The sequence below is a fragment of the Telopea speciosissima genome, chromosome 8, assembly GCF_018873765.1.
Source record: "Telopea speciosissima isolate NSW1024214 ecotype Mountain lineage chromosome 8, Tspe_v1, whole genome shotgun sequence".
NCBI classification, from domain to species: domain Eukaryota; kingdom Viridiplantae; phylum Streptophyta; class Magnoliopsida; order Proteales; family Proteaceae; genus Telopea; species Telopea speciosissima.
The window spans coordinates 50152773-50174859 of NC_057923.1; the positions used below are offsets into that span (position 1 = coordinate 50152773).

Genomic DNA, 22087 nt, shown 5'->3' on the forward strand with positions numbered 1-22087 from the left:
CGCGTGCGGTAAGCTAGTGGGCGGCAGCAATGGAGACGTGGGATGAGGCGGCAATACAAAGGAGGGGCAGGGGAATCATTCCAAAAGGGAAAGAGAGATAGACACATGGGTGCTAGCTTATGGTACAGGAGAGTCATCTCAACTTATCAATTGAATATTCACAATTATTGGAAAAGCTTCTCTCCATGTGCATGTGTGTGTGTGTGAGAGAGAGAGAGAGAGAGAGAGAGAGAGAGAGATGGATTTCCTCCAGCTGTGGCGGGAGCTGGAGGGTCCAGCCTTGCTAAACAACAGCAAAAACAGGGGTGGGCTGGTCATTTCATAGGTGGGTCTCACCTCGAAAATGATCGACCCCCCTTATTTTTGGGGTGGTTTCCGAGCGCTGGACCCTCCAGCTCCCCCCACAGCTGGAGGAGAGCCAGAACCCCATCGGAATACTGTGTAGTTGAGTTGAAATATCATTGATTTGGGAGGATTTCGTCTCTACTGTCAATGTTGATGAACCATCTATCCTTTCTAAGCTGGTGATGGATAGATAAAGTCTTACCCTCTAACTTTCTCCTTCAATAGCCTTCTACGTCCCTCATGGCCCTGGGGATCCTACGCATCTCTTAGCCAGGAAAGCTTGCACCTTCCCTATGTCTTTTGTTTATATAAAAGAAAGGAGAAAGAAAGCTGGCTGATCCTGTGGTCCATGCACCTGGACACGGGAAAGTGAGAGATTATTATAGTTTCTACTTTTTTATTTTAAATTAATTTTCTTTCTTATCAAGAAAAATGGAGGGAGAGAGAAAGAGAGAGATCATTATAGTTTCAACTTTCAAAATTTCAAGGTAAATACAGATCTTCTTCTACGGGGGAAAATTATCCTCTCCAATTCCTTAAAGTGTGGCAGTATGGCAGTGTTAGGTTGAGATGTTGACACTTGGCAGCTGTAAGCCTGTAACATCCAACCGTTCATATCAATGAGTTCAGACCATTGGATACGACTACTGCCAAGTGTCAATATCTCCACCTAATACTACCACACTGCCACACTTTAGGAATTGGAGAGGATAATAATCCTCCCACGGGTGCCTCTTTAGTGCGTATCCAATGGCTGGGCTGGGATGATACGTACCGGGTTGTTTGTCAATATTTGCATCATGCCAGTCCAGTCGTCGAATGTGCGTTGGAAAGGCACCCGTGCGAGAGAGGATTTTTTTTTGGTACGAGTGCGGGAGAGGATCTGAATCCAAAAATAATACTTGTGGCACATTTTTTAAGATTGAAATAGTAAAATTGCCAACCAAAAGAGAAAGGGGTAAAAATAAAGAGGGACATAGCGAGCGATAGAATCATTGGAATCTTGTTTTATGTAGTATAATTTTCCAAAGCAAGAGACATGTGGGACAAGCATTCTATACCAGTGACATGGCAAAAGCTTCTTTCCACTTCATGCATCTACTTCGAATTTCTGCTGCAATAGGTACATGGGAAAAGAAGTTCATAAAGACGATATGGCAGAAATCTTTGAGAAAAATGAAAAGTAGCAAAAATCAACACCAGCAATTGGTAGTTTGATTTGAATAGATTAATTGCAAATATTTAAAATGTTAATTTTTTATTTTTGTGTAATGTAGTAGTTTGGATCAAGGTTTTAGTTCATAATATCAGGGCTTGTGCCGATATCGATATAGACTAAACAAGAATTGACTGAAAAGGACACAAGGGGGTACTTTCAAGCCTATGTGACCAATGGTGGAACTAGCTTCGATCATTTTTCTATCGTCGCGAATCAAGTTCAATGAATATGAGCTCTTTGGAATTCCACCGATCCTAATTCATCTATAGAAATATGTTGTTTTCGTAGAAATAAAAAAAATGAATAATATAAATAAGGGAGAGGGTTTCTTGAAAGACAACGTGGCCCCTGTGCTAGCGTGGCGGGGGGGGGGCAATGAAAGTTTGAGTAGAAACATAACAAGAGTGAAATTTCCACTTTTCATATGAGCGGACAGTCATTTTGCACCCTTTTGTGTCTAAGCACAACTTTTTCCCTGTAAATAATATGCAAAATTGTCCCTCATAATAACTTTAGGTACAACAAACCATTTTGAGTCATGTCAAGGATGGTCCTTGTTAAACAAATTATTGGATACAAAGTATTTCGTTGAATTAGCCAAATGTCAAGTTTTAAGATCCATTTTAACTATATGATTAATTATGTATCAAAATTTTTATTTTTTCATTTTCATTTGATGATGACATAAACTTATTGCTATCTGAAAGAGATATTGAAAACCAAATACACAACTTCAGAATACAAGGCATGAAGTTCTTGAATGATGTTTGGAGTTCAAACCCTAGACACTCACCTTTACATGTAGTTTTGGATTTATTTTGTAAAGGTGACTATTTGATCAATCTAGGGTTACTCTGCATTCAAGAAAACTCAAGAAACCTATGGTTAGAAACAAATTTATCTTCTCTTCTCATCAAATATCTTGAATTTTCAGGTTGACTTGTGTTTCCGAATTATTTTAATAATATTTTTCATTGGATCAAATATTTATTTTCCAAATTATCAGTGAAATCTAAAGAATGTTGAATTTTTCTAATTTTTCTTTTATTGTTTCAAGTTTGATAATCCTTAGTTTTTTTTTTTTTGGTTTGGTGGATCAATAAAAAAAAATATTATTTAACAAGAAACATCCCTACGGAAAGGATTGCATCTAGAGCTACAAAGTATTATTTTTTTTGTTCATCCATTGTGGTTTGGTGAATCCAGCAAGGAATATGGTTTTAAGAATCGAGAATCACATCGGTTAATCGGTTGATTGGGATCAAAATTTGATGTGATCGATCCTGATTTCCATCAATTTGACAACGCCAATGTTGACACTCAAAAACCCTAGAAATTCTTTATTATTGGATTTGAGAATGAATTCTAAGGTTCTTGAGCACCGATTCAGACCGTTTTGTCCTTGATTCCGTACTTTAAAACCTTGACAGAGAATAATCTCTCATCAAATAAGTTTAGACCTTTAATGACTTCATATGTCAATTTGATTCGTCTATGTAATAGCTCAAGCTTTTGAATTGACTAAAGTCAACAATTTTTTTTTTGGTAAAAAAAATTCAACAAATTCAATCACATGTAAAAGAGATTTTTTGGTAAAACCACATGTAAATAGATAATAGAAAAAAAAAACAAAAAAAATGTAACACAGATAGATTTTTAGAATCTAACATTCATGATCTAGCCCTCCTTTTCTTTTTCGCTCTTCCCCAACAAATTAACCTTTTGACAAGGAAAGGCAGTGGTGATATCTGATTTTATCTACTTCTTAGATTCGCAGTGGGCGGGATCCACGTCCACCCACTTAATGAGGGGAGGGACCCACATAGAAGATCTTGTGCACGAAAGAAGGGCCCACCCTCAAAACCTTATCAAATCGAACTTTCATTAATTGTCTTTAGATTTAAATCCCTTTTCCGATTTCCAATTGGGTAATGCACTAATGCCTGATTTCACCACTTTTCTTCTCACTCCAATCTCTAGATTTTGTCCTTCCAATTCTCCTCTATCAATCATGGTTTGAGAAATCGGCATCCATTTTTTGAGGTATCGGTATCGGTATCGGTATCGTATCGGTATCATATCATTCGTATATTTTATAAGTCAACAATTTTGATACCATGCATATATTATATCGGTGATACAATACAGATAAGAGGTAAAACAATAAAAAAATCCCATTTTTTTAAAAGAAAATTAGAGGCAAGTTTGTGCGATACAATCTATCCTTGCCGATACCGTATTGATATGACTAATACCCAATCCAATACCGTGTATTAAAATCATGTCAGTATTAGTGGAGACCGATATCAATTCCTGACCAATGAATCGATAGATCAGAATGGATTAAAGGTAAAAATATTTTTAAAAAAAATTTAAAATTTTGATGAATAAAGAGGTAAATCTGTGTGATCCAGACAGATACGAGTCGATCCGGATTACTAAAACCCGTTATTCTCAGTTCAAAGTTTTTTACTGTTCCAGTAAGATCCGAAAGTATGGCGTCCATCTGCACCTCCACGTGACTAAGTGAGAGAGACTCCACGAATGTAAGGGTAAAGTGGTGTGTGGCCTACTATTGGCTCTAAATTGCAATAATAATTCGAATTCTATGGCTTCCATTGGTAAGGCCCATCTCCACGTGATCCTTTTCGAAGTTGGTTCACATTCTCGTACGGTGGATGCCAGCCAAATGGAATCCACAACCATTGTCCAAGGAGGAGTGGATTATATGGCTGGCATCCAGCGTAGAGAACACATTCTCGTACGATTGGGGGTCCTTGGTCTCGGGACCACGGAACGAGGAATCGGGTGGATTGGAATCAGTGCGGGCTGGTATCAATTCTTGGTTGATCTTGGTTAGGGAATCCATATCAGTATTTAGACCAATTATCAATTCAAATGGTTTGGTCTGGTTAATTTTTTTTCTTCGAAAAAGTTCAATTCGATTTGAATTGATCTGATTCGATATTGAACTGATACGGGTCGAAATAAAATCTTATCGTGAATTAGAACTTTATAATACTATAGGTCAAAATATACTATCCCACAATGCAAGAGTTGACACACCTTACCTTATCAGATCATCGATTACTTAAGATTCATGGACGCTAACGCATAGTTGTTTGATTTTAGTTGGTCTAAGACCGTCTATCCATGATTTACAACCCTAAAATAGTTGAGCGACTTTTAAGCCAACAAAAAAAGCTAATCTACAATAAGGGGTTCGATCGTGCCCAACTCCAATCCAATCCAATCCAAGGTTGTAGGCCAGTTTGGACCGGTATCAAATTAGTATCAATCGAAACTGATATTGTGTTCGATACATACCTATTACGATTCGCTGCTCGAGGACCCACATGATAGAATAAAAGAGGGTGAACTGTCCCTATTCGTCCATAAATAATTGAGCAAAACCAAGGGCTAGTTCTCAGATCATCGATTACTTAAGATTCATGGACACTAACGCATAGTTGTTTGATTTTAATTGGTCTAAGAACATCTATCCATGATTTACAACCTTAAAACAGTTGAATTGATCTACGACCACCCACTGTAAAGTAGTAAGATCGACTTTTAAACCGACAAGTAAAGCTGATCTACAACAAGGGTTTCGATCGTGCCCAATTCCAATCCAATCCAATTCAATCCAAGGTTGATACTGGCTAGTTTGGACCGATATCGAATTGGTATCAATCGAAACCGATATCGTATCCGATACCTATCACGATTTGCTGCTCGGGGACCCACATGACAGAATAAAAGAGGGTGAACTGTCCCTATTGGTCCGTAAATAATTGAGCAAACCAAGGGCTACTTCTCAGATCTGACTGTCCAGATGACTCTAAAATGTTTGGCCAAATCCAACACAAAGTGGGTCCCACAAGAAACGCGTAGACAGCGTAAGGATTAACAGCTGTACGTACGCCCCAATAAACCAAGTCGGTGCGAAGCCTATGAAGTGAAAACCATCTCGAATATGGACGGGCCCACCACCCTATTCTTACGGTCCTGTGAGCCACGTTGATACCGAGTGTAGAGCAGCAGTGCACATGGTCCAGTACTTGCGTAACCGCGTTCCCACAGATTTGTTTTTTTTAAAAGAAGAATATAGAAAAAAGTAAAAGAAAATCGGACGGTCCACAATTCTCGAAGAAAATAATTGAAAGTAATTCAAATCCATGCAAAATATAGCCGTGGACCGCCTACGTAGAGTTTCAGATTCTCTGCGGCCTGGGGTAGTACGGCCAACACACAAAATCGCACATGCAAACTCGGATTTCGATCCTCTGCGGCCTGGGGTAGTACGGCCAACACACAAAATCACACATGCAAACTCGGATTTCGATCCTCTGCGGCCTGGGGTAGTGCGGCCATCATGCTGCATGCAACTCCCTAGTCACCACTTCATTATAGATGCCCATTTAATGGTTGGGCATCAAGCTCCTAAGAATGCAAATCTCAAAATTCAAATTAAAAGGAGCTCGATATCCAACCATTGGATGAGCATATGTGCTAAGATGGCAACTTGGGAGTTGCGCAACACAATTACCACAGAACTCCAGGTCATAGAAAAGCCCGATCTAAGGTTGAGTGGTCATCATGTTGCGCTCAACTCACATACCGCCACATTGGATTAATTTCATATTGATTCAATGATTGACAACGGGCTCCTCCACTTTTGAATTTTGAATTGAGCTTGTCTACTAACCATTAGATCGACATAAAATCCATGTGACAATTTGCGAGTTAAACGCAACACGAAAACCACTCAACCTCAAAGGGTAGAGGATCCAAATCCGGCAAACTCACTAGAGGAGAAACTTGTCCTCACAACTCAATAGTACTTCTCACGGTCTCCATTAAAGCCTTACAGAGCAAGTTTTCTATAAATAACAAACCTTTAATGAGAATAAAAATTAGTAGATTTTTAATTTTCTAAAGACCCACCAGAGAGAGAGAGAAGAGAGAGAAGAGTGAGAATGAACTGAAGTGTTTAAGTCGTAAGCGTGACGCCATGCGAAAACGCCAATGGGAACAAATGGAGAAGAGTGAGAAAGAGAAGAAGAAGAATTGAAGAAAAGGCAGAAAGGTGTTCCTTTCCGCGTAGATAGATTGAGTTTGAGAAAGAAAGAAAGAAAGAAAAGAAAGAAAAGAAAGAAGGGGAAATATCAGAATTCAGAAACTGTTTAGAAAGCAAAGAAAAGAAAAGAAAAGAAAAGAAAAGAAAAGATGGGGTTGGGTTCTCAGCTTCTTTATTGGGAATTCTGAAGAATCTGTAAGGACAAAGACAAACGCTCCCTTTGACACCAATCTAACAGGTGAGGAGAGAAAGAGAGAGATTTTTAAAACTCTCCGTTGCGTTCGCACCGTATTTATCCCTTTATACCTCTAAATTAATGAGCTATGGAAGGGGGTCATCATCATCATCATCATCATCAACATCAGCTAAGCGTTAACATGGTGGACACAGGTGGTGATCGATTCCCTCAATGGAGTCTCCAAGAAACAAAAGAGTTCTTATCAATCAGAGCAGATCTAGATCGTACTTTCATGGAAACCAAACGAAACAAGCTTCTTTGGGAAGTCATCTCTTCTAAGATGAAAGAAAGGGGTTACACTCGTAGCGCTGAACAGTGCAAGTGCAAGTGGAAGAATCTCGTCACTCGTTACAAAGTAACTCTTAAATCTTGTCTTGATTAGTTTCCCTTTTTTCTTGCTCTAGCTTGGTTGCTTTCCTACATATTCTTATTTGTGATGAAACTGAATCCAGGGATGCGAAACCATGGAGCCTGAATCGATGCGCCAACAATTCCCATTCTATAATGAACTTCAAGCAATATTCACAGCCAGGATGCAGAGGATGTTATGGTTGGAAGCAGAAGGTGGTGGTGGTGGTGCCGCCGCTAGCGGCGGCAGTAGTTCTAAAAAGAAATCAGTGAGATTGTCTTCAGATGATGAAGATGATAATGAAGAAAGTGATAGTGGTAAGAAGAAAAGGAAGGGAAAGGCCACTAGTGGTGGTGGTGGTGGTGGTGGTACTAGTAATAATAATTTGCAGGAGATATTGGAAGATTTTATGAGGCAACAAATACAAATGGAGGTGCAATGGAGAGAAGCAGTAGAAGCAAGGGAAGAGGAAGGAAGGTTAAGAGAGATGGAATGGAGACAAACCATGGAAGCTTTGGAGAAGGAGAGGTTGATGATGGATAGGAGATGGAGGGAAAGAGAAGAACAAAGACAAATGAGAGAAGAAGTTAGGGCAGAGAAGAGAGATGCTCTCATCACAGCTTTATTAAACAAGTTAAGGCGTGAAGATAAAGACTTGTAAGTTTGTTGTTCTATCAATTCTTTCTTTGTTTTTTAGAACTCTCTCTCTCGTTTGTATGACCTTTTTTGTACCTTTGGAGTTTATTAGAAATTAATGAGACTATATGTTCATCTTAGCTATCTTGAAGAAGACTTCCTTAGTTATGTGTTTCAGTTTTTTTCCTTCTTTGTATCTTCTTCTTCTTCCTTAATTTCTTCTCCAACACCTCAATGCGTACTCGTTAGGCTAACTTTCTTTAAACTAATAAAAAATCAAATCAAATCCCTCTTCAAATGCGTGCACGTTAGGCAAACTTTTGTATTATATATCATGTAAAGAAAGGCCCCAAAAACCCATCTTTAAAACCCTAGAATCTTTCTTTGATAAATTAGATCTAGAAACTCCAATTCTTTCATGCAAGGACTTGGTGTAAGGGAATGAAGGCCATGAATTTGTACTACGTAAAATACCTTGGCTTATGATGTTAAGAAGCATATGTGCATGGTTAAGTCATAATATTACAGTCACATTCATGTTTTGTTGACCCAAATTTTTTTTTTATCACAGGATCATTTACAAGTATATCTAGTAGTAGGTTGTGGTTGAAAGATAAACTCTTCCTAGTTGGATTATAGAAATAAATGGAGGTTCATTGGCATTTAGTACACGCGAGGCTTCTGTTACTGCAGGGTCTGGGAGGGGCAAATGTACGTAACTTTACCCCTTACTTCACAGGAGAGAGGCTATTTCCAAGTTTTGAACCCACAACCAAACAGGTTGCAATAGCGCACCTTCGAAGATGCAACTAAGGTTGTGTTTGGTATGCATTTTTGGAATGCATTCTAAGTTGATTTCACATTCTCCAATGATAAAAACAACTATTTTTATCATCAGAGAATGCGAAATCGACTTAGAATGCATTCCAAGAATGCATACCAAACACTGCCTAATACTAATATAGATCTTGGATGCAAAATTCACTATAGCAAGAAATGGAAAAGGTTGTAATAACAGCTGTGAGAGATGCCATGGGGAGACATAGAGGGGTAGGGTTGCTGAATAAAGTAAGAGTGTTTTTTTTTTTATTATTTTAAATTTCTGTTTTTTGTCTCATTATAATTAGAATCAATTATAATTTATAATTAGAATCAATTATAATTTTTTCAGAATCTACTCAATTTGAGATTCCTAACATTTCCTCAGATATTCTCATCCATTACTACTTTAAACATAAAAGGATTGACAATGAGTTTGGTTGTACTAATTTCAAGATTAATACTAATTCCTTTCTTATAGAAGAACTTCTTTATATTAGTCTTTTAAATGCATGCTTACTCATATGCCTACAAAAGATGATGCAGTTGTGTTTGAGTCATTGTGAACTTGTGAAGGAAGATCATGTGGAAGATGGAGTGGAACTTTTTCTGAAGTTAAGGGTAATTAATCATTCATAATTGATGAAAGACTTTGGGATTCAACAATGGACATTAACAGCAATCTTGAAAATTTCTTAGTGTGGTGTTGCATTTTTCATTCACTTGGATAATTTTTTGCTGGTGATAAATCAAGTATTGACTGAAAATCTATCTATTGATTGTGCTCCTGTAGGAAATATTTAATTCCCTAATTGTGTGTCCCACATGACCATAAATTATTGGGCAAGTATGTCTCATTACAGTAATTGGATTTAATTGAGAAAACCTATTGACTACCGGCCAACTTGGGGATTAGAGTCCTACTCTAAATAGCAATCCTTGATGGGAGGAATGCATCACAGTAAATATCTATATAAATTAAGGGCTCTAGGTCCTCTCTCTATCTATGCCAAGTTTCATATCAGCCCATCAGTGAGAAACATTATGGGAGATCAACAAGGAGAAACCTAGAAGCTCCATTGTTCGTTCTTGTTGCAGTGATTCGAAGGCGAACGTCACCATGGCTAGTGGGAGTCAAGGAATCCTCTCATAGCATACATTGGTGAATGGTATGCGTCTTTTCTCTGATGTTTGTGATTCTAGAATGTTATTGACAAGATCCTTATGTATTCGTGTGTACATGTGTGGGGATATTAATCGCACATCTCCTTGTTGCAATGGAAAACTACATTCATGATATTGATTAAAAGATGTAGAGGCTTGTACAGTTATCTCTATCCAAGCATGAAGAACTTAGTTTAACCTACCTACAATGTCTTGAAAACTTACACCAAAGACATGCACAAAGATGGTATGAAACACCTAATTGTTTGTTCATCTTTTAATTGTGAGCTTTCCTAAACATGTACCACCTTTATTCTATTTAGTTTTCATGAACTTGAGTATTCTCTTGATTAATATGAAATAAATGCTTGCCCAATATGATTCAGATTGAGATTTTGAGGTAATTTAATTTCCTACATGCTATGATTGATTAAAGTGTGTTTGCCATCAAGCTCTAATCTATTTCTTACATTCTTTTACAAGAATCCCTTTCTACATATTTTTTTCCCTTCATAAACACCATCATCACCAACCATGCACTTTTAGCTACACTTATATTTGCAATACTAGTCCTTTGGCTAATAAAGAGAAGGTTATAAGGTAAGCTATTGATCACTTAAGAGGACCCCAATAGAATAACAGAAGTTTGCAATAAGGGTATATTTGTTAACTCATGATTGAGGGAGAGATTAGATACCAAAATATCTTCATTAATATTTGATTATAGAAAATGGAAAGAGAACCTCATTAATGCTTCCAAACGGGAATCCTAAGACTCTACTGTCATTCAAGTTTGGTTGGTGCTTATATTAAAAGAGTTAAACCCAGAAGAGATTAAAACTAATGATCTCAACAAAATACTATAAGTTACAATTCAAGACTAAGTTAAAGTCGAACAATACCAAAGTGGTGAACTTATAAGAAGTTGTAATATTCTTTTAATTGGCCTTTGTCTTATTTTCAAAAGTTATTTAATACAATATTTAATGCAAGGATAAAAATAAATTTTCAAAAAATTGAAAGTTATTTAATATAGTATCTAATGCAATGTTTATGTGAAATGACTAGATTTTTCCTCATTGAAAAAAATAGTGTGTAATCTTAATAAGGTAAAAAAAAAAAAAAAAAAATTAAAAATTCTTAATTCACCAAAGATTCATGCACGGCCGTATAAGGGGGGTAGGTTACTTTTCCCATAAATGAAATAGGGGGCGGTTTTCACGCACGGCCGTATAAGGGGGATAGGTTACTTTTCCCATATATGAAATAAGGGGCGGTTTTCAAGCATAGCTGTATAAGGGGGCGGGTTATGATACATTAAATAGGTGCGTTTAATCATTTAGACCCCCTATTATCCCTATCCCCCAGTCCGTGCTTGATGCACACCCATGCATAGAACCTTTTGCTAATGAAATCTCACATATTTACTTTCTTTTGTTTTTTTGTCTATGTAACCAATATATTTGTTTATGTTTGTCAAAGTTTATTATTCTATTTGAGACTGGATTTTTATCCCCTCAAGAACAGTACACCCTCAAGTGCACCAAAAAGGTACATTTGACGGTGCACATGCACTTGGGGGAGTGTTTTAAATAATCACTTTAAGGTGCACCGTCAGATGTACCTTTTTGGTGCACTTGAGAAGTACAATACTTGAGGTGATAAAAATTCATTTGGGACTAACCCATTGCTCTTTATGGTTTCAAATGTCAAGTTCATGCAGTATCAATAATCCTTTATGGCCTTTAAGGATTATATCATCCAATGACATGGTGCTTAGTTTTACCACAAACTTCAAATGAAAATCAGATGCATAAACCCATAAATGATTTCAAAGTAAAAAAAATTTAAAACCATTTATTTATCAAAACCATTATCCAAGAATAAGCATAAATATTATTTACTAATTAAAAAGATCATATAAATTGTTCTTGGTTTGAAAGAGCAGTTTTCCAATATTTTCATTTTTTATGATTGTCAAAAATGTACTTTGATAGTTTTTGCTTCTTATTCTTAAACTATTTTGAGTTAGGATCCTTTAACTTGCCTTTCATTACTTTCTTAGATTGTTATAGTAAAACAAACAAAAGAAACACCACCGGGTAATTGATCTTTATATTTGACTTTCTATTGGTACTATTACTCTTGTGCTGATGAGATTTTGCATGGAAGTGCGTGCAAACGAGGATTATTAGGGAAAATGTTCTCTGCAGTGGGGGTGTAGGATGCACCCAAACACATGGGGTTCGTGAAATGATTGCCCCGCCTCCTTGCATGACCGAAATGGCTGTCCTATCCCACCCCATATGTCTTGGTGAGATTCTAATGTCATTCTAATTTTCATTTGTCTACGAATTATTCAATCTGTCCAATCAAAGATTGCATTCAGCATAATAGTATTCTCTCTCTTCTTCATCTTCTCTCAAAATCCACTAGAAAATATCAATAGCCACGGGATTTGGCCCTAGAAGAATCTATGGCCTTTCATGATAATATTTTTTTGGGGGGGAGCGTGGCCCTTGTGTGTGCATGGGGCGAGCCAAAGCATTATGGGTTTTGCGATTTTTGTCTTTCACCCCCCACTGTGTCTTGACGTGGGCGTTACACTCTCCCACAAAGAACTTTTCTCCTGGACACAATTTTTTAGGGAATTTTGAGGAGTACAAAAAAAAGTTTCATTGATTCCCAAATATCCATAGAAGTTATGATGTTAGCCGGTTGATTCTTCTCTCGCCAAACATGCTGAAAAAGACTCCATGACAATCTATCCACGAAATATAAAATGGCGCTTTTCAGATGATGCTATCCACCAAGGGGGTTGCACTCTTCTCCTTAAAATGTCAATAGCTAAATTGGAATCAGATCTAATAGCAATTCTATGTATATTGTTCTCTGCACACAAGATTAAAAGAAAAAAAAAAGAGCTACCCAGTGCCACGAGTGAAAAATCCTCAAGTAGTGAAATTCCTAATTCCAATAAAGAAAAGAAAACAAAGCAAATAAGTAATAAACTTCAAGATACTTTATTTTGTCCAAAATGACCCTTATATAAGGAGGTTAGATTACAAAGGAAAATTATAAAAAACAAAATAAAAAACTAATATCTTGAAATTACACACAAAACTTCGGAGGCGGCGTACACCCCTTAAACGTGCAAATTTGGCTATGAAAAATTAGTACAATTAGTAGATCATTAAACAATCTGTAAAGAACTAGCTGTCATTTCCGAAAAGGTATTATGGCTCCCGTGACTCCATCCCATTGAAAAGTTATTGACGTCAGAAATTGAGCTGAAAAATTAATATCTTCAACCCGATTGAGTGGATTACTGGTTTAACTAATCCATGAATTCTTCGGAAACCTTCCCTACATCAACAAGACTTTTGTTGCTGCAAGGTTTGGGAGGGGCAAATGTATGCAGCCTTACCCTTCTGCTTCGCTAGAAAAATCGCAACTTAACTATTACCCCAAGGCTCGCCCACTATAAATGGCCATCATTTCCATATATATATATATCACAGAATACTCCAGACTCCAACATAAGCAAAGATTGGAGTACCGATCTTATCAAGAATGAGCCCCATAAGAAGCTCTATCCTGGACAGATGAGCCATCACATGCAGTAAAGATCATACGGTTAAGAATCATAATTATACTATTCTTCGGGTACATACATTGAACATTAGGGAACAATAGTATGTAGATTTGGGGCTGTGCAGGGAAATTTCATAAGATTCCCAAAGAACTAGCTTTAAAGATAATGCAAATAATAAATGGGAAAAAGAGCCATACTTAGTTATACCTGTTTATTCATTCAAGACCCGTTTGTTTGACGGGGACTTAGGTGAGGTGGGAAAGTGCTGATGTAGCACTTCAAAATCCCATCCCAATCTTGTTTGTTTAGACTGATGTGTCGAACTTACAAAATCTCATGGAACAACATTAAATGCTTTGTTTGCCGACATGACAATTAAAAATGCCACTCCTATGTTATCCAAAGTCCTACAAAAAACAAAGGACTTTGGTTACTGTTCATGAGAAAAGTAAAAATCCCACCCTTGTTCACCAACCCACTACACTGTGGGATCCAGTCCCATAACATTTCCACCCCATCCTCTCCGTCAAACTAATGGGACCTCACAGAATCAGGTCTGAGATAAGTAGCCCCACTTACATCAACAAATAAAATTGGAGGGGATGGGCTGGTTGTGAAAGATTAACAAGGGGAGTGAGTAAAATGAATTTCAGGAACTCAGCCATGACATTTAACTTTGAGTTACATATTTGCGGCTTACCCTATATGGGGGTGATCCAAATGGATTGAAATATGGTATTAGCCCCAAATCCAAGAATTGATCATAGATATACCTCCCCTGGTTTGTAAAACTAAGATGGCATTAACAGGTTAAGTAATTTGACCAAATTTGACTAAAGTATAAATGTCCATTAATACAGCCAAGATTAAATGAAGAAGCAGTGGAAAACTTTGTTGACTACGTAATGGTTTTCCATTGCTATTCATTGACATTATGTCAATTAATTTTAGTTTAAATTAATTAAAAGTTATCTAATGGTAGATCCATACATCTGCTTTCTAGTGGACCCCATCACCCTCAAATCCTGAGCCTTTAGAAGACTTATCAAATGGATTGGGCCTCATAGAATAAAGAGTTTTTAAAAGAAAGGCATCTCCAAGATCTTTTAGTAAAAAAGGCGTATCCAGTGCACAAGGCTTTTGCCATTGCAGGGTCTACGGAGGGTCATAATGTACGCAGTCTTATCCCTATTTTGACAGAGAAGTTATTTCTAGACTCGAACTTGTGACCACCTGATCACAATGGAGCAACATTTACCGTTGCACCAAGGCCCGCCCTCTAACTCCAAGATCTTTTTAGTATTGCTCATTTATAAAAGCACCAATGGGAGATTTAAGACTTAAGAGTATCTTGGATGGGTGTGGGAAGGTGTTTGAAGTTGTGCTAGAAACATAAAATGGGTTCTATTCAGAACTTACCCTTACTACTATTGTAAATGGACACAGTTGTCTATTAAGTCAAAGAGTATTAATACCCTAGGAAGGGTGGCAGAAAAATCTCTCTCTCTCTCTCTCTCTTAAAATTCCTATCCAAATGCACTTTAACAGTTTTCCTTCGGCTTCTGCTGATTCAAACAAAAATATTTTACAAGATTTATCTTGAATAAATAGAAATTATATAGCCTAAGAAATCAAAATTTATTTCACTGAAATATAATACAAAAAATTTTAAAAACAATTTTCAATTTATTTTTTTTCTATGTTGTATTAATTAGTCAGTGACACAATTACCACTACCTATGAAGAATAACACATCATGGTTTTAGTGCATGGTATTGGATCAGGAATCGGTCACTTGCAAAACTGATACAATATTAGCATGGATTGTTTATATCGGATAAATTTGCCCTTGATTTTACATTAAAAAAAATGGTTTTTCCCATGGTTTTACCTTTTTGTTGTTTTTTTTGATATTGGTAAACACACAAACCACACGGTAGTACCCAAAAGGTTAATCGACTTTAAGGACCGAGGAATGGTAGATATATACAACATACACCACACTCACACACCCGATGTGGGGCTAAACCCACACACTCAGCGCACACAACGCAGCTTTTTTTGATATTGCTAAACACACAAACCACACGCTGACTAACAAAACCGATAATGTTTTACTCCTTGTTTGTACCATTTTATCGATACAATATCAACATGGTATCCATATCAGTGACTAACAAAACAGATATATAGATGGATTCTTTTTCTCATACCAAAATATTTTTGTCATGTAAAATCAGGAACAGGAACAAACAAAGACAAAGAGCAAGAAATACAAAACAAAGTTTATAAGTAAAATCTGATTTTCCTGAAAATTCTCCGAGTTGAGATAAATGGAGGGTTAAGACGGATTAAAATCCTCTATAGTGCGGGCATTTGGCGGTGCACTACAGTGCGGCCCTGAGAGCTTGACACATGGAAGAAGCTTCATCCAACGGTGTGAGCTCGATGCAAGGTATTTTTTTTTTCTTTTCTTTCTTCTCGAGCTCGGCACTGTTGGATGTCGCATCTTCCACATGTCGAGCTCTCAGGCCCACACTATAGTGTACCGCCAAATTAGGGCACTGCAGAGGATTTTTTTTCCGGTTAGGTTAAGATACTCTACTTTGGGTTGGTCAACTCTTGTCAAGGATCGTTGGTCTCTATAGTCCAAGAGCGAAGATGCCATTACGTACGTAATGTGTTGTGTGTAGAATAATAAGATGGGCTGGGCTAAGCTAAGCTATATTTGTATCCTAGACTTGGACTTACAAGAAGAATTAGAGAAATAGTGAAACAGTTGAGCTAATTTTTTTTTATGAGAAAAAGAAACAGTTGAGGTAATTGGACCGAGTTTCTCTACATTGTGTGTGGAGGGAATCTCTACATCCACCCATACCAGTGGACTGCATTGTATGAGGGTAATTTCGATTTTGTCAATAAAAATATGAGAGTGTAATGATGACCCAAAAGTCCGATCAAGGGCATTCCTTGGATACTCTTCAAGGGGAGCAACCTACTCCTAATTTTGTTCGACGACAGGTTGAAAAAATTCAGGAAAGACTTGATCTTCCAAATCTTCGTGTCTTCACTTGAACCCCTAAAAAGCAAGTTGAAACCACCACCATTGCAGTGCCTTTATTCATCCCGTCGTTGTCCTTTGAGCCAGAGCCTACTACTCCGTTTGGTAAGAATTCTTTTTCTCTTGAATTACCTATTGTTGTCCATAAAGGTATTTAGGCATGTCCCCAACATCCCATATCTCATGTTGTTTCCTATGATTCTCTTTCTCTCTCCTATCATGTTTTTGTGTCTTCTCTTTCTTTGTTTCTATTCCACAAAAGTGGCAAGAAGCCTTTGCAGATACAAAATGGAAAGTAGCTATGGTGGAAGAGATAAAAGCCTTAGGAAAAAATAATACTTGGGATCTTATTTATCTTCCTCTAAGGAAAAAGCCAGTTGGATGTAAGTGGGTGTTTGTAGTCAAACAGAAGATAGATGATATAATTGACAGATACAAGGCAAGACTTGTGGCCAAGGTTTTCACCCAAACGTATGACATCGACTACCAAGAGACCTTTGCTCTGGTTGTGAAATTGAGTACTGTTCGTATTCTATTATGATGTATCTTTACCAAGGGAAAAAAATGTGATTCTGAGGTCTTTCAGGCAACATTTCCACCATGATTCAATGTTGTCCACTTGTCCTAACCAAAGGACTGCTGATTGAAATTCAACTGAGTCTTTGTACTAGCGAGCTCATGGGTGCAAGTTGTTCATTATGCCATTGCAAAAATACAAACCATCTCATTTTTGGCTTTTTACCATAACAATGACTAATGGTTTCCAAAAGCACAAGAATTACCTTATATGTATAGCAATAATTGTATAATAAGGGCCAGTGAGCCTTGTCTTTGTTATTGGTGAAGCCTGATCTTAGTCTAAAAAGTGCTGTGAGGAATCTTCGGTGGGCCGTTTTGCCTTCAAAACATGCCAGAAAAGCCTAAAAGTGCATACAACAGTGCTGATATCCGTAGAGCTCGTCGAGACCTTCGAAATGATATGTATTTCGACATATGTTCAATTTTGGTTTGAATCAGACGGGTTGGGTCTTTTGGGCTTTTAGGGGCAATTCTGTACTTTTTTGGGTTAGGGTTCTCTTATAAAGTATCCTTAATCATTTTTGAGAGGTGTGTGAGAGATTTGAGGGTTTGTAACATTTCTTCAGAGAAGTAGTGAAACCATTCCTGTTGCTTGGCCGTGGATGTAGCCTACCTACTTGGGGGTGAACCACGTAAAATTCTTTACATTGTGTGTTTGTCCTTTTCATTTTTGTTTTCTTCTGCAGAATCGCCACTTCTGGGCGTTGTTTTCTTAATAGCCTTGTCATGCCAAGTCTTCAACAATTAACAAGTCGTAATTCCACCCACATGTATATTGTTTTTGCTGAAGTGTTCTAGTATGATAACTTGTTTTGTGTTGCTGCTCTAATTTTTTCTTTGCTGATGTTGATTTGATTGTCGCCCAAACTCAGTGGCTAACAATGAGTCCAGTCATTCAATATTCCACCAATGATTGGTATTTATTATAGTGGTGGGAGGCTAGAATTATGGGAATGGTTTATGGTATTTGTCATTTTTAGGGTCGCTATTTGTAATTCTTGAATAGAGCATATTTATCAGATCTTGAATCATGAAAAATCTATACTAACTGCTCTGAATTGCATTGTTAAAATTTATCTGTACTTCCTACTATAGGCAGCATTTGGAGCCTTTGCTTCAATCCTCGTTCGCATTTTGTATTTTCAGGGTCATCTGCTGGATATTCACATTGTTTGAATTTCATAAAATGGCCTTGGAATTGTTAAATTTTGTGGGGTTCAGTGTTGGTCATATTCCTAGATCAGCAAATAAGGCAGCTCATATGTTGGCTGGGAATACAGTAGATTTGGGTTGTAATTTTCTTTTATAATGATATTATGTTCCACTGTGGTTGTGTGTTGTTTTAGATAAAGGATACTCTGGTTTGTAATCCAAACAATGTTTTGGGTGTTTTTAGTGAATAAGTATTCTATTTCAACAACAAAACAAAAACCAAAAAAAAGAGAGAGAAAACGCAGTTTGGTTTCTTTGATGACTCAGTGGCAACAGCCAATGTACGTATTTGGCATGCTCTGCCAAGTATTGGACCTTTTGGTGTTCTTATCAGAATCACAGATCCAGGAAATGACCCCAAACAAGTCCCTGTGTTATCCAACCCACTTTAGCATCAATCCTGGATGACAGCATATAACCTGCTAGTTTTGATATGGTCTGTAGAACCTTTTATCTAGAGTGAAAAATTGTTCCCTTTGGTTTAATCTATTTATAGCACCTTACTGGTTGGCCATGATTGACCATGTAATTGGGTCAAGTAATCTCAACAATTCCACTGCAACATCCTCTCCAGATTTCTTTCCACCTTGCAATCTAATCTCTTCAAGCTTTTTATAGGAATTAAATAATAATAATAATAATAATAACTATGTCAAGGATATGCAGGGATGAGGATATTGCCTGATGCAATCATCTAGATGATTGGAAAAGGATTTGAAAGAGAACTGAACTAATCAAGAAAAACCCAAAATATGGAGTAGAAAGGGGAAGAAGAGCAACAGAATCTGAAAACCCTCACTTTTCATATAACACTTCAAGAAATCTATGAAAGATTGAGAAGTAGCTTCTATACAGCTAAGAGTGACAAAGCATAAATCTGAAAACACCCAGATTGTACAATAGACGGAACATACTAAATTAGTAGCAAAGATGATTCAAGGTGAATCATATTTATTGAATTTTGTGAGACTTCATGACAACCCTTCCAGCTTCATTAACTTGTCCGTTGGTATAGTGCTGTCGGACAGACCGGCATATAGATATCAGACCCACCAGTCAGTTCTGCCGGTGTCTCCTTTGTCTTCCTTAAAGTAAAGAAAGCACGTTTACCACAGATCTCACATCGAGCAGTTAATTTGGTTACAGAATCAGCCAAAGGTACAACATCAAGAACTGAACCAAAGCTTCTCCTGCATAGAAAATTTATCCAATTATGTCCAAAACCAGTAAAAACAAGTAATAGATCTGCATAAATTGCATCAACTCTTTCATGGTCTTACCTACTAGTGAACAAGAATTAATCAATGTAAGGATTAGCTAACATTACATGAAAAAAAAAATTAGTACCTCAAGTAGTCAACATCAAGGCCTGCAAGAATTTCTGTCTTCCCATCATTATCAGCTGCCTTGCAACAGAAATCATAAAGGTCTTCCAAAAATTGAGCTTCATCAATCCCTATCACGTCCAGCTGCAACCATATGCATCCAATTAAGAATAAAAACAATGAAAACAATCAGATTAAACTGTTCTCTTTAGCAATTGATCACCAATGTGGGTTGTGTGTTGGATCAGGATCCAAAACAGAGTTACAGAAGAGGAAATCAAACATACAAGAACAATGGATGGAATAGAATCAATAGATTCAAAGAGAGTAGGATTCGAATCAGAGTAATGGCAGGGTACATCAAACAACAAAGTACATTTAATGGAATAAAATCAAAAAGTTCAAACTTAAAAAATATACCTTTTCATAAGCTTGGACTCCAATTTTTTCTGTCAATGATGATAGATCAGTCAATGCAAAACATGGCAGCTTCACCCCATCATGGGTCACGGCGGAGTCCAATCCATATCTTGTATCCTTGTTCGATTTTATCACTGCTATATTTCTACAATTATAATAGAGATAAAAAATATAAAACTGTACCTCGTTAATATCCCATAAGACAATGAAGCTCAAAGTAAATATCAAACACAGAAGAATCAATAGAACCCCAAATTCTACCATGTTAGAAAAACAACGCCCAGAATGGTGATTTTGCAGGAAAACGAAGATAAAGAGAAGAACAGTCACACAATCACACAAGACAAGAATTTTACATGGTTCACCCCCAAGTAGGCTACATCCATGGCCGAGCAATAGACCAGTTTCACTACTTCTCTGAAGCAAAAAATACAAACCCTCAGATCTCTCACTCCTCTCAAAGAGATAAGGACATTTTATAAGAGAACCCTAACCCAGAAAAGTACAAAACTGCCCCTAGAAGCCCAAGAGACCCACCTGGTCTGGTTCGGACCTGAACCCAACATATATCGATATACATATCAATTCAAAGATCTCAACGAGTTCTACAGGGGTCAGCGCCTACAGCGCTGATGTATGCACTTTTAGGCCATTCTGGCACGTTTCGAAGGCGAAACGGCCCACCGAAGAATCAGCACAGCACTTTCTGGACTGAGATCAGGCTTCACCAATAACATACCAGAACCAATAAATTAACAGAAGCAAACCTTCCATTATTGCTTGCAGTCTGGATGCCACAGAGGAGAGCCGCGATTTTCACTGCCAACATTGGGCCGATTATTACATGGATCTCCCTAGAAGATAATCGAGAAGGCTCCATGGAATTCCAGGAAGAACTTGGAATAGATAGAGAATTGCTCCAAAGTCTCAAGCCCTTTCGAGGTAGAGTTTGAGATTTGTGGAATAATGGTTTGAGAGAGATCTTATAAAAAAATGTGAGAGGTGGGGTGGCTTCCTTGAGAAAGTTTTAGAGAGAAGACTGAGAGTTTGAATTTCCAAATCGCACTTATAAATAACTTCTCCTGTGCTTTGTCTTTTAAATTTGAGATCTAGATCACGCATCTGATATTTTTTACAAAAATTGGAGGGAAGGGAGAATGGGGCTTGAATTTTCAGGAGTTTCCATTTTCTTTTCATGGGTTTTGGAAGGAAATCATCAAATCAAAACATGGGCATCATGGTTTTAGAAATCAGTATCAGGTAGGTGTATCGGCCGATACCAATTCCAATACCTGGCCGATCCCATATCGATGGAACAGTATGAACCAACGGTAAAACAGTCCAGAAAGTCAATTTTTATGGTAAACCAGGGGTAAAACTGTTCGATATGGGCCAATCCATGCCAATTCATATTGGTACTGTATCCCGATTCAATACCGTGCACTAAATCCATGGGGCACATGGTTTAAGGTATTGGTAGTGGATCACCCGATATGCTGTGTTAAGAAAAACAACGCAATAGAATGGTGATTTGAAGAAGAAAAACAAAGAGAAAGAGAAAACACACACACAAGACAGGGATTTTTATGTGGTTTACCGCCAATACGGTAGGCTACATCCACTGCAGAGCGATAGTCTCAGAATCTCAAATCCACTATTTTTATGAAGAAAAATACAAAACCTCTCTCTTACACCCTCATCTCTCAAAGAGATAACCACTATATATAGATACAATATAGAGAAAAAACCCTAATCCATGGAAGTACAAAACTGCCCCCGGAAGTCCACCCGGTCTAGTTCGAGTTACAAACCAACAAAGGGCGAAAAACATATCAAATCGAAGATCTCGACGAGCTCTTCAGGAATCAGTGCCAAAGGCATTGATGTATGCACTTTTTAGCCCTTCTGGCGAGTTTCAAAGGCGAAACAGTCCGCCGAAGATTCAACAGTACTTTCTGGATTAGAACTGAGATCAAGCTTCACCAATAACACGCCGATACTGCACAGTTTTGAAGGTGATCGATATCGATACCGCCCCGATACTA

At 37.5% G+C, this 22087-nt stretch overlaps 1 protein-coding gene, 1 long non-coding RNA gene and 1 pseudogene across 2 annotated transcripts; 2 read left to right on the forward strand and 1 right to left on the reverse strand.

Moving 5' to 3' along the window:
- The first annotated feature begins 1876 nt into the window (after nucleotides 1-1876).
- Nucleotides 1877-19123, forward strand: LOC122670609. Its single transcript, XR_006334232.1, has 3 exons — nucleotides 1877-1888; nucleotides 18664-18668; nucleotides 19009-19123. It is a non-coding gene; the product is annotated as an uncharacterized LOC122670609 (long non-coding RNA).
- On the forward strand, nucleotides 6958-21631 carry LOC122670607 (trihelix transcription factor GT-3b-like). The gene is made up of 4 exons (XM_043867548.1): nucleotides 6958-7237; nucleotides 7335-7899; nucleotides 8464-8469; nucleotides 21621-21631. Exons 1-2 carry the CDS (start codon nucleotides 6968-6970, stop codon nucleotides 7890-7892), a joined length of 828 nt encoding a protein of 275 aa, XP_043723483.1. The 5' UTR covers nucleotides 6958-6967; the 3' UTR covers nucleotides 7893-7899; nucleotides 8464-8469; nucleotides 21621-21631.
- LOC122670608 lies at nucleotides 19085-20937 on the reverse strand (annotated as a pseudogene).
- Nucleotides 21632-22087: the final 456 nt, after the last annotated feature.